This window comes from Mustela nivalis (assembly GCF_964662115.1).
Source record: "Mustela nivalis genome assembly, chromosome: 2".
NCBI classification, from domain to species: Eukaryota; Metazoa; Chordata; class Mammalia; order Carnivora; family Mustelidae; genus Mustela; species Mustela nivalis.
The window spans coordinates 35,050,277-35,066,753 of NC_139021.1; the positions used below are offsets into that span (position 1 = coordinate 35,050,277).

Below are 16,477 nucleotides of genomic sequence, written 5' to 3' on the forward strand. Positions count from 1 at the left end.
ATATCAGAAGCTGCTCAAACAGGATAGCACAAAGAATATAAAATAAAGCTTCCAGGTTTCATTTCACTGACATGCTGGATAAACACCTACGAAGTGAGCATATAAATTGAATGTATTATGTAAAGTCACATTGAGGGCACCTGGGTGGCTCAGTTGGTTAAGCAACTGCCTTCGTCTCAGGTCATGATCCTGCAGTCCAGGGATCGAGTCCTACATCGGGCTCCCAGCTCCAAGGGGAGTCTGCTTCTCCCTCTGACCTTCTCCCCTCTCATGCTCTCTCTCACTGTCTCTGTCTCAAATAAATAAATAAATAAAATCTTTAAAAAGAAAATGTCACATCAAACACTCACTTAAAGCATGATATAACTAACTAACCCTATCATAAAAGGTACATTAAAATGTAGCTGGCACAATTTTTTAAATTCAGGTGTTCTATCTCCTCTGGCTTCACAGCTCTGGGGCGAGACCCAGGAATCTGTAGTTTTACCAAATGCCTCAGGTGGTATTTTTGTAATCAAATGAGTTTGTAAAGCAATGATTTAAACGATTTCTTATAGAGATTTCTATTATTAAGCACAACACACATACACACAATACTGTATTTATTAGGCACATATGAACATTATTAGGCACATATGTACATATGGCACATATATAACTCATCTTCTTCTTTTTTTTTTAATTTATTTATTTGACAGAGATCGCAAGTAGGCAGAGAGGCAGGCAGAGAGAGAGAGAGAGAGAGAGGGAAGCAGGCTCCCTGCTGAGCAGAGAGCCCGATGCGGGACTCGATCCCAGGACCCTGAGATCATGACCTGAGCCGAAGGCAGCGGCTTAACCCACTGAGCCACCCAGGTGCCCCTTCTTTTTTTTAAGTCAATCCAAATTTTCATCTTGTTGTCTAGCATCTTCTTATTTTTCAGGTAGGTTTTAACTTCACCTGTATATAACTTTACTTCATTGACAATACCAAGCTAACCAAAGCATACTGTGGTGTCTTACTTCCACAGTTGATAAGGCTGTTCTCTGAAAGATACAAGTTTTCAGAAACTGAATGAGGGCAAGAGGAAGGAGGCAGAAAAGGCAAGCTTCATTTTGCAGGAGTCTACCATCAAAGGGCTGAGACAGCTGCTAGAGTGGTAGGTTCGATGAAGGCAGGGTGACGGAGCAAACGCCATCTGTACTTGATCCCGCCTCTTCAGTTCTAATTCCCAGCAGTCTTCTAGGATGTGTGTACTTATTCATCTCTAAATTAAGGAGTGTGCAGAATTTAATCCGTTGTAGGGAAGAGAACACAAGACCTTAACCATTAAACTGGTGATACTTCAGGAAAGAGAGAAAACTGATGCCATTAGCTTATTATTTACTTACCTCTCCATTTATAAGTATGATTTTGTCTGTTTTTGAATATAAAAATACCTGGACTATTAAGGAGACTATAGATTTCGTTAGTTTACTTAATTATGTACCTTATTTACAGGCTTGTTTCTGAATATTCTTAGCACTTGCCCACCCCAGGGTCTTTGCACCTGCTCTTCCAGCTGCCTGTACTCTTGTCCCACGGATCTTTAGTGCTTGATCTCTCTCTTCCTTCAGGTCTCTGCTCAAAGTTCAGCTCATTAGAGAGGTCATCCCTCCACCTTATATAAGATAGCTCCCATTATTCTTAATCTCTTTAGCCTGCTTTGCTTTCCTTCCAATCACTTATCACCCTCTAAGGTGTGACCTATTCCTTCTTGATTGATTTACTATCTGTTTCTCCCACTACTAGAATGTAAGCATTGTGAGGGCAAGGACTCCGTTCTATTCGCTAGTGATTTTTTTAAAAAAACAAATTGTTGTTTTAAGCCACTATGTTGTTTTGTTTTGTTTTTAAGATTTTTTTTTTTTATTTGAGAGAGAAGGAGTGAGAGAGAGAGCATGAGCAGAGTGAGGGAGAAGCAAACTCCCCACTTAGTGGGGAGCACAACAAAGGACTGGATCTCAGGACTCTGGGATCATGATCTGAGCCAAAGTCAGAGGCTTAACCAACTGAGCCACTCAGGACACCACTTGCTACTGAATTTCAGTGCCAGGATCAATGCCTGATATATAGCAACACTCGAGATTTATTGGCTGAATAAATGGATAGATATTTTTAGTGATTTGAGGAAGATATGATTACTTAATATTTGTGATATTAAAATATATTTTCTACAGCCCAATGGAAACAAATATGCATATATAAAACTAAAGAGTAGAAAGTCTAATTTAAATGTTTTATTCCGTTACTTGAAAGTTTATACCATGCAAAATAGCTATAACTTTAAGCATTTTCTGTTTCCTTTCTAGAATAATGGCCAGACTCCTTAAAACACATAAGATTTACTAAAAGAAACTGTCCTAGACAAAAGAAGGGAGAGTAGGGAGGAGGATTGAGATATCATGATCTGATGAATACATCATTATATTTACTTGTGTCTGTTCATGTCTCAGCTTCCATGAGAGTGTGAGCCCCTTAAGGACATGCCTCACATCATACATCTTTTTACTCTCTCATAATGCCTTCTGAATGTGTTGCAAATAGTCTGTAACCAGAAAACATTTGTGTAATGAACAATATCTGTGGGTATCATATAAAATTATATTCATATATGTAACATTATGTTCTCCCCAAATATATTTTATATATTTTGCCAAAAAAAAAGTTTCTAAATCTCTCGTTGCCTTGCTTGCATACACAAGCTTGCTGACCAATATCATAAATCTTCAATAAAATTTAAGGGGGAACAGACAATCTTCAAATATGTACAAAGACAAGCTGTCCTAAAAATACTTTGCTTTAAGTAGTGATAGCATCAACATTACAGAACATAAAAAGCAGAACGTTTCAATCTGAAAAGTCCACAACCACAAAAAAGATGATGCTACTTCAGTCCAGACTAGCTACCTGGAATGATCTTCTTATGCTATCCGAAAGATTAGCTAACTTGGAGGGGTTTCTGGAAAAATATCCTGTGTGTATTCTTTTAGGTTGCTTCTCGAAAACAGGACTTCTAGGTGGATTTACCATGAAGCTGATAAAGCAAGCTCAAGCTTCAGGACTCTTTCCGCACTCCCAGAGGAAGCCCCAATAACTTGATCTCCTGATCTTTTTCGAAAAGCCCACACTCCCACCCCACCTAACACACACAATTGCGTAAGCTTCAGGCGGGTGAAACCCGGACCCACCCTCCGGCCCTCCATTGGAATATTAACACTAGGAAAACAAAGCTAGAATTCCCCAAGAAAATCCAAATATCATTTATTAATTTCAAGCATATCTCAATAGTCCAGGCAGAGACAGGCAAGTCCCACAGTCTTTTGTAGGTATTGGTCTTATTGGCATTACTTTTCCCAGGATACAAAATTAACTTTTGGAAAGCAAGACTAGATAAAAGCTACTTTCATTAAACAGAAGTATATGTAATCCCAAATAGTTATTGCCCATAAAAACTAAGTAACGCATCGTAGTGAAACCAGATTGTTAACACAGAACTTATTTTCAATACTAAATAAACTGTCTGTTGGTGCTAGGTTTAACAAGTTAAAATAAAGATCGACCCGTTTTAATTCGGAATTCATCTGAATCACGCTGGACTACAAAACTAACCAGTGCAAGGGAATGTAAATCGTGCGATTTAATCAAGGAATTGCAAGAAGTCTTATCCGACATTCACTAGGTTTGCAACCATTTTTGACACACGAAGAGCAAAACAATAAAAAATTTTTAAAAATCCTGCTGTCATCTCCGGCTTTTAGCTACTGAAGTTTTCAAGCTCGAGTACTGATTTCTCCGAGGCTACGGAGAAGTGGGGGGAGGGGCGGGCATTCGCCTACAATCCCACACCTTCCTATTCCTACTCCTACCCTCTTCCAGCGTTCTTAACACCAGTTCTTCCCCTCCGGTTCACACCAAGCAATGAGCTTTCCGTTGGTGGGTAAAACTTGAATTTGGTAGTGGTCTTTGGGGTTTGCTGTTGTTGTTGAAGTATGACAGCCTGTGTTGTCAGAAACGCCTACTCCACCAGCGGCCGTGCTTGGAGGACCGTCCACCCCTCCACCCCTGGGCAGGGCCTCAGGGCATTCCCGTTGCCCGCTCACAGTACGTCAATTCTGGGCCACTCAGGAGAGGCACCAGCGGCCTTGCCCCGGCGGAGACACCCTCGAAATGGCCTCCCTGGGGTGGTCACAACCCCAGAGTAAAGTTACCAAGAAAAGCAAAAAGGTGGCCCATACGCGCTCTCAAGAGGACTCAGCAGCCAGCTCCCGGCCCGGAGCGCGCCCGAGAGGGGGGAAGGGAGTGTCGCCACTCAATCCCGAGAAAGGCCGCGGGACCCACCTCCGGCTCCCTCCCGCGCCCGCCCTTGGCCCCACCTCCCCCTGCTAGCACAAAGCCGTCCCCGAGGCGGGGGCCAGGCCTGCGGGAGGCCACCGGGACGCCACGGGACCTGGGCCCGGGTGACCCGCGCGGCTCGAACCGGGCGGGCCCAGGGTTCCCGTCCCGGACGTTAAGACGTGGTTGCCCGCGCTGCCCTCGAGGCGCGGGAAGCCGGACGCGGCCGCCCGGGCCCTCCGCCTCGGCATCCCGGTCACCCGAGAAGGCCCGGCGCGACCCACGCTGCCCCGCCAGCCACGCCCGAGGTGGCGGCCGCCGGCGGGGAGCGCCCGGGCCGACCCGGCAGCGCAGGGCCGAGGGCTCGCGGGGGCGTGCACGCGTCGTCGCGACGTGGGAGAATCGCTAAGGGCCAGGGTCCTCTCCGCGCCCCACCGAGGTGCAAACTCGGGGCCTCCAATCAATTCCCCTCACTTCCGTAGGGCCCTGTGCTCCCGCACCTGAGGAAGGCGACCAAACAATGAGGGGGGGGGGCATGGCGGGGAGTAGGGGGCGGGGGTGCGACCCCCCGCGACCCGGGCCGCCCGGCGCCTCGCCTCCCGACGGGGACGCACACGCGGGCGCGCACACACGCACTCTCCTGCCCCAGGACGGGAAGATGGCCGTTTCTGCTCCAGAATAAAGGCTCTTTGTTGCGCTCACACAAAAGCAGCCAAGACCCGCTCTTCTCGCAGGCCCTCTGCACAAATCGAAGGAACTCAGATGAATTTCCAAATGGCCTCAGAAGGTGGGAGCGACTCAAGAGAGGGAGAATAACAGGCCTCCCGCCCTCGTCTCCCGAAACCCCTGTCAATATGCAAGTATTCGCCCTGGGAGGCGGGAGCTGAGATCACTCGCAAGGGAGGAAGGAAAGAGGAAAACCTACTTTTACTATCAAGGCCCAAAGGGGGTATTAAACATTCACATTCTTGTAGGGTTTCTCCCCTTACCCAGGGTAGAAACATGATCTGGAAAAGTCGGGATACACCAAAAAGAAAAAGAAAAAAGAAAAAAAAATAAAAGAAAGAAAAAAATACCAACAACAGCATCTTAAAAAACAAAAACAAAAACAAAAACATAACAAACCAGTTGCCATCAGCCCAAAGTGGTAGTAGAAGCAGCCGGCGCGTGTGATCCACTTACTTGTCCGACTCTTGTGACATGTTTGATCCAATGAACTCGCTCCCCTTTTCCTGGAGCCTCAGCCTCTGGTGAAACTGGACTTTCAAGTCTGTGCAGGTGAAGGTGTGTGAGAGCGCCCGAGATGGCAGAACAAGAGCTACAGGTAATTCTGCTTTTCCGTCCCCCCTCACCACTCTCGCTCGCTCGCCCGCTCGCGCCCTCACCTAGCCGGAAAGGTGGGATAAGGGGGGGCCCCCTCACATGGGGCCCGAGCTCGGAGGCGGCCGGGCGGCGCGGAGTCCTCCTGGATCGTGGCAATGGGCAGCCACAGAGCAGAAAGTGGCGGACTTGGGCGGCCACAGGTAACTTTCTCGCAAGGAGCTGAATTCTTTCACTAAAGGATACAAGCCCGAGGGACGAGCTGCGCGGTGATTGGCTGCGAAGCTCCCTCAGGTGAGCTGCCATTGGCAGAGGCGCGCTCAGGTAAGGCCCTTCTCCAAGTGCAGGTAACTCACTCCGCAGTTTACCTGAGTGGAGCGGCGGCACGCTTGCAGCTGTGCAGCAGCCCGTGGGAGCTGAGGCTCAGGGCTAGGAGCAGACTTCACGCCACGCTTTCGTTCTTCCCGGAGGCCGGCCGGGTGTGTGTGTGGGGAGGGTAGGGGCTTGGAAAAAAGCAACACTTGCAACCACTAGGGATTGTGGGTCAAACGGAAGGCCTAAGGAGAGCTGAACTAAGGTACACTAAGCCAACCGAAATCAAATGCGCAGCATGACCACAAGGCTTTGAATACCCACTTTAAGAGGACGTTTGACATTGTCAGAAAAGTGAGGGACTGAAGTTTACTTTGTGCTCCATGGGGGGCGGGGGGAGGAGGACACAAAGATTGCCGAGTCTGTTGTGTAATTGCATTTTTAACATTCTTATCCAGAGCAAACACTTTTCGTGTCCCGATGTGTTAAAGATATCAGGTAGATTACAGGTTTTCACATAGAGGAGCATCCTTTCATGAGCTAGGCAGATGGAGAGTGGGATGGTTTTGATGGCGTGAGAAGATCTGGGGGGAAGACACAGTAAGATGGCCTAGGCCTGTCTCTTCTATCTCAACTCAAGACTGGGATTCCAGAGCTGCAAACAACCACTGAATCCCTTCTATAAACCTGTTGTCATTTGACGTTTCCAGGCAGACATCAACATTTACATTGTAATTCAATAGAAGCAGTGACTACAAAGGTGCTTTATCCTTCCAGCTTAATATGGTTGCTATGGAAACAATTCAGGATGAAACTGACTTATTGAAGTCAGTTTGTGGTTCTGTGTCTCCTGGTTGGGAACAACACAAATTATCAAAGGTTTCACTTATAACCTCTTGTTCCTAAAGGATATTGGTGAAAGGTCTGACAAAGAGTCTAGTCCACACATGTGAACCATAGAAATAAGGAGGGCATGGAAGGTATACCATATTTTATTTCAAGTTAATACTACATTGCCAGAGATGATACCCAACTTTTATTTTAATCTTTATGGATCAGCTGTTTTCCTGAAAACTGCATTATGAGACAAGGTTTGGTTATTTCATGTTTCATGCTCAACAAATTAATTTAAAAATTTTATGCTTAACTTTTAAAGCATAAGCACACACTTTTTCGAGATAATATATTTTAAGACAAAACAATACCCACCTTTTCTCTACCTTCTTAATCTCCTTTCTAGAGGCATCCACATCCCACTTTTAGCCATTTCTGCTGCCATTAGCCTGCCCATCTCCTCCACCTTCTCCTCCTCTTGTTCTCCTCCCTTCTCCTTCTTCCTATAGAGATTTTATTTTTAAGTAATCTCAACACCCAACATGGGGCTTGAACTCACAACCCGGAGATCAAGAGTTGCATGCTTTTCAGACTGTACCAGCCAAGGGCCCCGACCTTCCTGTTTCCAAATAATTTATACTGCTATCTTTTGATTTATCCAGTTAGATATGGTGCTTCGACCATCTGTTGCCTCCTTTAGATAAGGATTTAGCTCTTTCAGACTGCATACAGTTTTCTCTTCCATCATTTTTCCAAAAAAACTTTCCCAGTTTAGGGGTAGTACGTAGCTGGTGACTGCAAGTACCAGTGACAACAGAGCCAACTAGTGTACTGTGGTTGTTTTCTCTCTTATAAAACCTTTAATCTGTTTAGTTAGCTTGTTATGCACCCATCCTTATATTTTTTCTAGCACATATGTATCAAATGACAATCAAATTTATTTTCCAAATGATCAAACAATTCCATTCTCCCACTCTCCACCTCCTCCCCCCAAACATCTTTCTAAAAGTCCAGTCCTCCTATTCCAAAGGAGATGAATTTCTCTCAGGACGTGCTGTTCAGTTGTCATTCCTGGGACATTCCTTCATCTGCAGAGCAAGAACCCCATTGCTTTGCCCTGTGCCTTCTTTCTTGGTTTATTGCTTCGTTGTTTTTTGTTTTTTGTTTTCATGGCACATATTCCAGTAACAACCCAAGAAAGGGTACAGAAGGCAAAACTTGAAATGGCTTTATTTGACCCTTACTTTTGATGGAAAGTTTGACCAAGGATAGGATTCTAAGTTGAAATTTTTCGACAAAGTTGATAAAAATTGCTCTTTTATAGTCTAATAGCCAGTGTTTCTATTGAGAATTCCAGTGCCATCCTGATTCCCATTTCTTTGTAACCTGGAATTTTTCTTTCTAGGAACTTGAAAAACAGTCCCTTTATTTCTAATATTCTGAATGTCATAATTATGCTCCTTAGCTCTCTACTATTCTAAAATCTCACCATGTTGAAGGCTTCCATCAAAGGTCTGCAAACCTGTAACACTCCATTCATACTTAAGAATGAGGTCATAAAACCTCACCAGAAACTTCATGTATGAAGATGGGAAGGAGTGGGCTTGCTGTATGGTGATCAGGTAGAAGCTCTTCTTTCCATAGGTTCTTCTTTTCTTTTGGGCTCTTCATTTTCCAAGGAGAAATATCTGCAATCTTTTGCCTTAGGGGACATTCTGGCACCTGATATTCTGGAAGCAGTTCAGAGAAAAGGGTTCAAGTGAGTTATTACTTACTATGCAATTTTTCATGTTCTTTTCTTTCCTGTAGGTGCCTTACCTGCCTTTCTTTGTGCCTGGCATACAAGTCTCTCTGCTGTTTCTCCAGCTGGAGGTAATCACTGGCTTCAAGAAATAGGACTGGTGACCTGAACATCTAACAACTTCAAATGCCCACATTCACTCAGGCCCCTGTCTTTTGCCTCTTCTTGACTTCTGGGATCTTGGGGCCTTTCATCAACATCTCCCTCTGATGATCTCTGGACCTAGGGCACTCTGAAGCTTGATAGCATATTTAGCTCTTTTTGTAGTGACCTCTAGGATGACAGTAGAGTGTAGTTTTTGCTGTTGTGTTAAACCAGTTTCTACTGTTCCATCCACCCCTTCTTGCAGACTTGGGTTGAAATACACATTTTGCAGGTGATCCCTCCTTCATGCCCTTTGTTCTTGTTTATTTATCTTTTGTGTTCCTTTACTGTCCTTTTTAGGAAACAATGAAGATAAACTAGTGTGACTCAATCTGTCATCTTTAATTTGCAGCCATTTAAAAAATTATCCAGGGATGTCTATGTGGCTCAGTTGGTTAAACATCCACCTTCAGCTAAGGTCATCCCAGGGCCCTGGGATGAAGTCCCTCATCAGGCTCTTAGCCTGCTTCTCCCTCTGTCTGCCACTCCTCCTTCTTGTGCACATGTGCTTTCTCTCTCTTTCTGTCTGACAAATAAATAAAATCTTAAAAGATATATATTTTGTAAAAAAATTTTATCTGAAAGCTTTTATCAAATTTGTCACTCCCAAAATTTTTGGTGCAAACAAAATCAGCATTTATAGCCAAACCTTTCTTTTTATTGGTCATTGTGATGGTCAGGATTCCTTTCTTCTTCTCCAGCATTATTCCATTCTTAAGCTAGTGATTGCTTATATAATTGTTGACCACGGTTTACAATTGGAGCAATTATGACATCAAAAAAAAAAAAAATGAGCCTGGAATTTGCCACAGTATTCATTGAGGACTTTAAAGTTGCCCCACCATTTAGAGTTTGATGGTTACTTTAGGTGGCAACAACAAAGTAAATTTTCACAAAAAAAGCTAGTCATAGAAGAGTTTTGTTTATAAACTAAATTATTTCACTTATAAGATTAAAGTTATAGTTAAATTCACAGACAAGAAAAAGAGTTGTTTATTTTTATTATCATTTTAGTAGTAATCTTCAGCATCTATTATGATGGTTAATTACACTTCCCTAAAGTAAAAAAGTTCAGTATTTGATACTAAATTGTTGCTTTATTATGGTGAATCTTGTATTTTTTATTTTTAAATATCTTATTTATTTGAAAGAGAGATGGAAACAGCACAAGCAAGGGGAGGGAAAAGAAGAGGGGCAGGGGGAGGGGCAAGGGAAGAGACAGGGAGAAAGGAAGAGGGACAAGGAGACTCTCTGCTCAGGGAGGAGCCCATTGCAGCTGGATCCCAGGATCCTGAGACCGTGACCTAAGCCAAAGTCAGACGCCTAACCGACTGAGCTACCAGGCACCCCTGTGGTGAATGGTGAATCTTTTATAGTGAGACTTTGGGAGAAGGGGGCCACTTCTGCAGCATCTGGGCACAAATCTCAAGTTTTAAAGGGTTACTGTTCTAATGACACAAGTCTAGCTGCTGCTTGTTTGCCCACTACAGCTTGACTGTCTTTGAATCTACTGCGGAGCCATATTGTTTTACACTATAAAAACACTAACTTGTTTGATTGGCTCTTATCCCCAAGAAGAAACCTTGGGCAGGATGAAATGTACCTGAATTTCTGAATTTGAAATCAACATAGACATAACTTAACAAGCTGAGCATCAAAGAGCCATTTCCTTGCAGTTTGGGGCCACTTCTGTTTTCTAGAGTTGCACGGATAGGTGTATTTGCCTGGATCTTTACCAATTTCATGAAGGCTCTTGAACTAGTAGTGTGGAATTCAGCTGGCAGTTAGCTGAGGTTTGCATATTTCCTTCGGGATACCATATGTTTTTGTTTCTTGGACTGGCCATCAATAAGTCTTTAGTTTAAAAAAAAAAAAAAAGTGGTCCTGTTAAAACAGAGTGTATTGAACTCTTGTGTTTATCTCTACTTCTTCCCACAGTCCCACTGATAGAAGAATAAGAGAGGAGATGAGAATGTTAAAGATGAGAAAGAAATCTGGGGAGTGGAAAGTGACTAAAGGAGGAGAGACTTAGCTGAGCTAAGAGAGATGAAACAAGCATCCGAGTATCCGTAGACTCTATGGATCAAGTCTGGTCCGCCTGCAGAACCTCATGAAGGTAGAGTGATCAAGTTTCCTGTTATCATTGAAGATGGAAGTAGGTGGTAGGGCTGAAAGCAGAGAGACTGATTCAAAATCCGGATACAAAGCTGGTAGTCCCCTAGGTCCCCAGCCCCAGCAGCATAATCAAGCTCCCATCTGTATTGGCTTACTAGGGCTGCCATAACAAAGTACCACAGACTATGTGGCTTGAACAACAGAAATTTATTTCCTCATAGTTTTGGAGGCTAGAAGTCCAAGATTCAGGGCTTTGGCAGGGTTGGTTTCATCCTAAAGTGTCTCTCCTTGGCTTGTGACTGGCCATCTTGAGGCTGTGTCTTCAACCAGTCTTTTTACTGTGAATGCGTATCTATGTCCTAATCTCCTTTTCTTTTCTTTTCTTTTTTTTTTTTTTTAAGATTTTAAAGTAATCTGTACACCCAGTGTGCGGCTGGAACTCAGAACCCCAAGATCAAGAGTCTCATGCTCCACCAACTGAGCCAGCCAGGCATCCCCTAATCTCCTTTTCTTATAAGGGCATTAGTCATATTGGAATAGGACCCAGCCACAGGACTTCATTTTGACCTAATTTCCTCTTTAAAAGTCCTGTTTCCCAATACAGTCACATTCTGAGGCACTGGGGGTTACAACTTCAATATATGAATTTAGGGGAGACACAACTCAGTCCAAAACCCCATCCCTCCTCCATGCTGGCAGGAGACAGAAGTGTCAGGTGGAACTTGGCAGACTTTTGGCTAGGGGACATCATCCATCAAGAGTGAGGCATTAGGGACTCCTGGGTGACTCAGTCACTTAAGCATCTACCTTCTGCTCAGGTCATGATCCCAGGGTCCTGGGATGGAGTCCCATCTAGGGGCTCCCTGCTCAGTGGGGAGCCTGCTTCTTCCTCTGCATGCCACTCCCCCTGCTTGTGCTAGCTTTCTGACAAATAAATAAAATAAAAAACAAAGAGTGAGGCATTGGACCTAATAGCAAGGAGATTAAGTGAAAGGCCATACACTCATCAGGGAGACACCATCTCCTAGCTCTCTCCATCCAGCTTGGTGAACCCAGAGCCTAACTTATAACACCACCACCCATGCCTCCCCAATCAGTCAGCAAGTTCCATCCTCACACAGGGAACTCCTAATAAGCTTTTTATGGCACACTCTTAAATACATATTTGAGGCCAGGGATCACCATACATTTGAGAGAAGCCTCCAAAGTGAAGTATAAAGACCAGAGCAAATATGAGAGTGATTTTGAGGTAAATAACACAGGGGTAGGATAAAGATTATCTAATTAGTATATCAGAAATTATTACAGTCATGAAACAAGAACAGCATACTATTTAAAAACAATAAAATAATCACCAGAGATCCAAAATGAGTTTGTGGGCATTGAAATATAAAAGCTGAAACAGAACCTTTTATTGATAGAATCTAAGCAACCTCCTAGAAAATAGGGTAAAAAGACAGCAAAATAGGCAATAAGAGAGAAAAGATAAGAAAATTGCAGGATCAGTCAGGAAGGCCTAATATGTGACGAACAGGTGTTTCAGAAAGAAAGAATGGAAAGAATGTTGGGCAGAAAGCTTTTAGAGGAAAGATAAAACACTGGTTTTGAGAACTCAAGCATTATGTCTTCTGATTGATCTGACCACGTAGTACTCAGTACAGTGGATTCTAAATGACGTAAGTTTAAGCAATTATGATTAAATTTCTGGGCTGACCTTTCCAGAGAGTAAAAATAAAATGAAAAGAGCAGAGAAACTTCTCAGACACAAAGACTCAAGGATCAGAATATATTAACTCTCTCAACAACATTGCTAGCTTGAAGATACTGAAAGCCATACCCTTGAATAACTCTATGCCTAGACAAGTTCTTGATGATGTATAAAGGTAGAATAAAATTCAGTTCCAGGAATGCAGAGTTTCAAAGTGCCTCTCGTGCACTCTTTCTCAGAAAGATTTTGGACAATGTGCTCCACTAGAAATTAGGAGAACAAGGCAAAACCAAGAAAGAGGTGATCTTTAAGACTCAGAAAACAGGAGGAGCAGTTCGAGGGAGGTCAAAATGGTGGCCTTGTTACAGGCTCAGAGAGCAGTGAAACTCTTTCAACAGAGGTCTCTGAGTGGTGGTAGGGGTGGAATCCAAAGATTATATTTAACATTGTGGAAAGTTATATTGAGAAATTCTTTGAGGGTGTGGAAAGTCATAACAATAGGTACAGAGAAAACTAAGTACATAGATAGCATTCAGTAGCTCCAGGAGAAAAGAAATCATACAAGAGTGGAAATACTATCATACTAATCCTTGTACCTACTTGGTCTGATAGCAAATGATGTTCGTTTAATCATAATAATGGAATTACTGAATGATGATTTACTAAAACTGATGATAAAATGCAATCAGGAAGGTGGAAGGAGGAAGATAGTGGTGTGTGGGAGAGGAGGAAGTGGAGGTTATGACGGAGGGTGATACCATCATTTACTATAACTGAAAGTCAACAGTTGTTGCTTAAATCTCCTAAATCAAAGACTAGCGACATAAATAAGGAGTCAGGAATGCTTCGAGCTGTTAGTTACATCAAGGTTGATTAACCGTGGTTTAGAAAAATAAAATTTTGTTTTCTTCACTCTATTTTTTTTGTTTGTTTATAAAGTAAAAATTCAGTTTATTCATCTGTTTATGACACAGTACACAAGAGGCAAAGTGTTTCACATCATAGATTTCACTTCCAACTCCTTGGAATGTTCATTTCTTTGGCCAGAAGGAGAGACTAGACATGAGAGGCAGGCAATGCTTAGGCAACTGCAATAAGGATGGGGAGCGGGTGATACTAATGCCATCCCTGTGGGGATGGGCACAAGGGGAATATTAGTCATAAGCTATTTTCTAGAATTGTTAGCTGGAAACAAAGGAGCACCATTCCTGGATGCTTAACCGTCGTGGGCCTCAGTCATTCCCACCACACAGGTACAGCAGCGCTTTCTGGTAGTCGCCCTTCGTGTCTTGCTGGATGTAGTAATACAGAGACTTGCCATACTTTCTCTTGAATTCAGACCTAATTTTCAACAGGTCCACTTCACTGCGAGAGACCATGATTCTAATCAGAACTTTATCACGAGTCCCCTTGCCCTTCATGGAGTCATACAGCTGGTCAGCAAAATACAAGGGCTTATTCTGAATGCACTGGACCAGGTTTAGGTCCATTTTCCAGGTCTCCTTTGACCTCCTTCTTGATGCTCTCCAACATGTCATAAGGGCTGTAGCTCTTGTACCTATCAAATACTTTCTGGAGATGACACACACTCTGCTCAGTCATGATGCTGATCCTCTTGGGTACATCAGTTCCTTTCCTCTTCACTCCGGCATCGTAGAGATCCCAGGCATCTTGGTCAATCAGTTCATAATCAATGACAGAGCCATCCTCTGCTCTTCTACCCTTTGCAAGGGCAACCATCAGCTTGCGGAAGTCACCAGATATATCAGAAATGATGTCCTTCTCCAGATCAGTCCTGTACATTTCCTTGTAGACTCTGTTAATTTCCTGAAGCTCTTGGTTGGTCCTTGAGCAGATGATCTCAATGAGGGAGTCCTCATCAGTCCTCAGTCCCTTCATGGAGGCTTTCAGCTCAGAAGCGTCATATTGAGCAGGTGTTTTTAATAGGTCCAAAATCACTGTCTCTAGGTGGCCAGACAAGGCTGATTTCAGCGCTGATGCAAGTTCCTTTTTGGTCCTTCTCTGGTAGGCGAAGGCAATATCCTGTCTCTGTTCATTGCTGCGGTTGGTCAAAATGTTGACAATGGTGACCTCATCCACACCTTTGGTCTTGATGGCCATTTCAATGTTCAGAGCATCATGCTCAGCATCAAAATTGGTGTATGCTTTGACCGACCAGTACTTGAGGGCATGGAGTGGTCCCCCTCCAAGCTGAGCTTGCAGATAACTTCATGAACAGTAAACATTTTGAAGGAAGCTGGGCCCAGCGCTGAGTGCAGCAAGCGTCCCCAGTTGTAGAGCCCGTTTTCTTCACTTTAAAACAAAAGATCTGAAAGTTAGCAGCTGCTTCTGGTGCTCAGTTTCAGCATCTCTGAGATTATCTTGTCCTTTTTCTTGCGGACACAGATGATCCCTTCAGCTTCAGCCATTATGTCTATGGGTAAGGCAGTAAGAAGGGGAAAGAGTTGGTGTGAGCCTCAGCAATGCCATGTATCAGGAAAACAATCCCAGCACTGTTGTTAGAAGCCTCCAGGATGCCTTCCTGCCCTTGGCCAAAACTGGGTCACACAGTCACCTTTCTCTGCTAGGGAGGCTGGAAAAATTCGTATCTAGCTTTCCCAAACTCTAAGGCGGGGCATGCAAGAAAGAAAAAAAAGAGAAATGTATTCTGGGTCAGCCAATCAGCATATTATTTAGAAATATGGAAGTAAATGCTAGAATTTAGAAAAGAAAGCTCATAAAAATAGGTTGTCTCTTAAGAGTGGGATTGAAGGAGCACCTGGGTGGCTCAGTAGGGTAAGCGTCTGCCTTCGGCTCAGGTCATGATCTCAGGGGCCTGGGGTCGAGCCCCGCATCTGGCTCTCTGCTTAGCAGGGAGCCTGCTTCCCCTTCTCTCTCTGCCTACCTCGCTGCCTACTTGTGATCTCTCTCTGTCAAATAAATAAATAAAATATTTTTTTAAAAAAGAGTGGGGGGGCACCTAGGTGGCTCAGTGGGTTAAAGCCTCCGCCTTCAGCTCAGGTCATGATCTCGGGGTCCTGGGATCGAGCCCCGCATCGGGCTCTCTGCTCAACAGGGAGTCTGCTTCTCCCTCTCTCTCTGCTTGCTCTCTGTCTACTTGTGATCTCTGTCAAATAAATAAATAAAATCTTAAAAAAAAAAAAAAGTGGGATTGGACAGTGGGGTGGAGTGAGGCATGAACTGCTATTTTTCAATAGCATTAATCAGTGTTATAGTCTATATTATTACTTAATTATTTGACTTTTAAAACTATGGATATCGTTTTATACACATATGTATCTTATACACACATGTCTTCATGTTTATACAATTTTAATCAAAATAAATTTTAAAAACAAAAATGCAAACTGCAAACCATGTTCCCTCTTGCCCAGGGTCTTTGAATTTACTACTCTATCTCCCTAAACTTTGGCTGTCTTTTCTCCCTCATCTAACTAGTTCCTAACTGCCCCTCAGATCAGTGCTTCATCATCTCATCCTCAAGGAAGTCTCTCTGGCTCTCTCAGATTAGGGATGGTTATATTGGGAAGATACATTTCTCCATGATTTATCCATGTAGCAACATGCTCCTCTTGTAGACAACACTCATCACATTTACTTGAGTGGTGTTTGATTATTGGCCAACCCCTTCCACTAGACTCCAAGCTCCAGGACAGAGATTATGCCTATTATAGGCTCATCATTGTTTCCCCAGATCTCAACACCTTACCTAGCCTTCAGGAAATATGTGATAAAATGAGTAAATGACAAATACTCTGAATTAGGTACACCCTTCCTATCCTACAATTATTCCATGGTCGTTCTGGGGACTTCAATTGAGAGAAACATCAAATTGAGTACTTTCGTTAGGATTGTTGAATAAATAAGT

General features: G+C 43.4%; 2 protein-coding genes and 1 pseudogene across 19 annotated transcripts in view; 1 reads left to right on the forward strand and 2 right to left on the reverse strand.

Moving 5' to 3' along the window:
- Nucleotides 1-5,824, reverse strand: part of GRHL2 (grainyhead like transcription factor 2) — a 162,281-nt gene extending 156,457 nt beyond the window's left edge. For 2 of the 4 annotated variants that reach the window (XM_082722743.1, XM_082722742.1), the window contains exon 1: nucleotides 5,537-5,670. In XM_082722743.1, the coding sequence (XP_082578869.1) occupies nucleotides 5,537-5,556 (20 nt within the window). In that variant the 5' untranslated portion in view covers nucleotides 5,557-5,670. Of the gene's footprint in view, nucleotides 1-5,479; nucleotides 5,671-5,739 lie in introns of those variants that run through there. The other 2 variants (XM_082722745.1, XM_082722744.1) reach the window with 2 other exon arrangements.
- The window catches only part of LOC309860533 (uncharacterized protein), a gene marked incomplete at its 5' end in the record, with an annotated part of 143,575 nt that continues 132,644 nt past the window's right edge, over nucleotides 5,547-16,477 (forward strand). For 5 of the 14 annotated variants that reach the window (XR_014309421.1, XR_014309422.1, XR_014309424.1 and 2 more), the window contains 2 exons: nucleotides 5,547-5,678; nucleotides 8,630-8,692. Coding sequence is in view for 6 of the 14 variants with exons in the window: in XM_082722765.1 (XP_082578891.1) it covers nucleotides 5,658-5,678; nucleotides 8,630-8,692 (84 nt within the window). The other 9 variants (XR_014309426.1, XM_082722763.1, XM_082722769.1 and 6 more) reach the window with 6 other exon arrangements.
- LOC309860535 (annexin A2 pseudogene) lies at nucleotides 13,532-14,849 on the reverse strand (annotated as a pseudogene). The gene has a single exon. The product of its transcript is annotated as an annexin A2 pseudogene (transcript).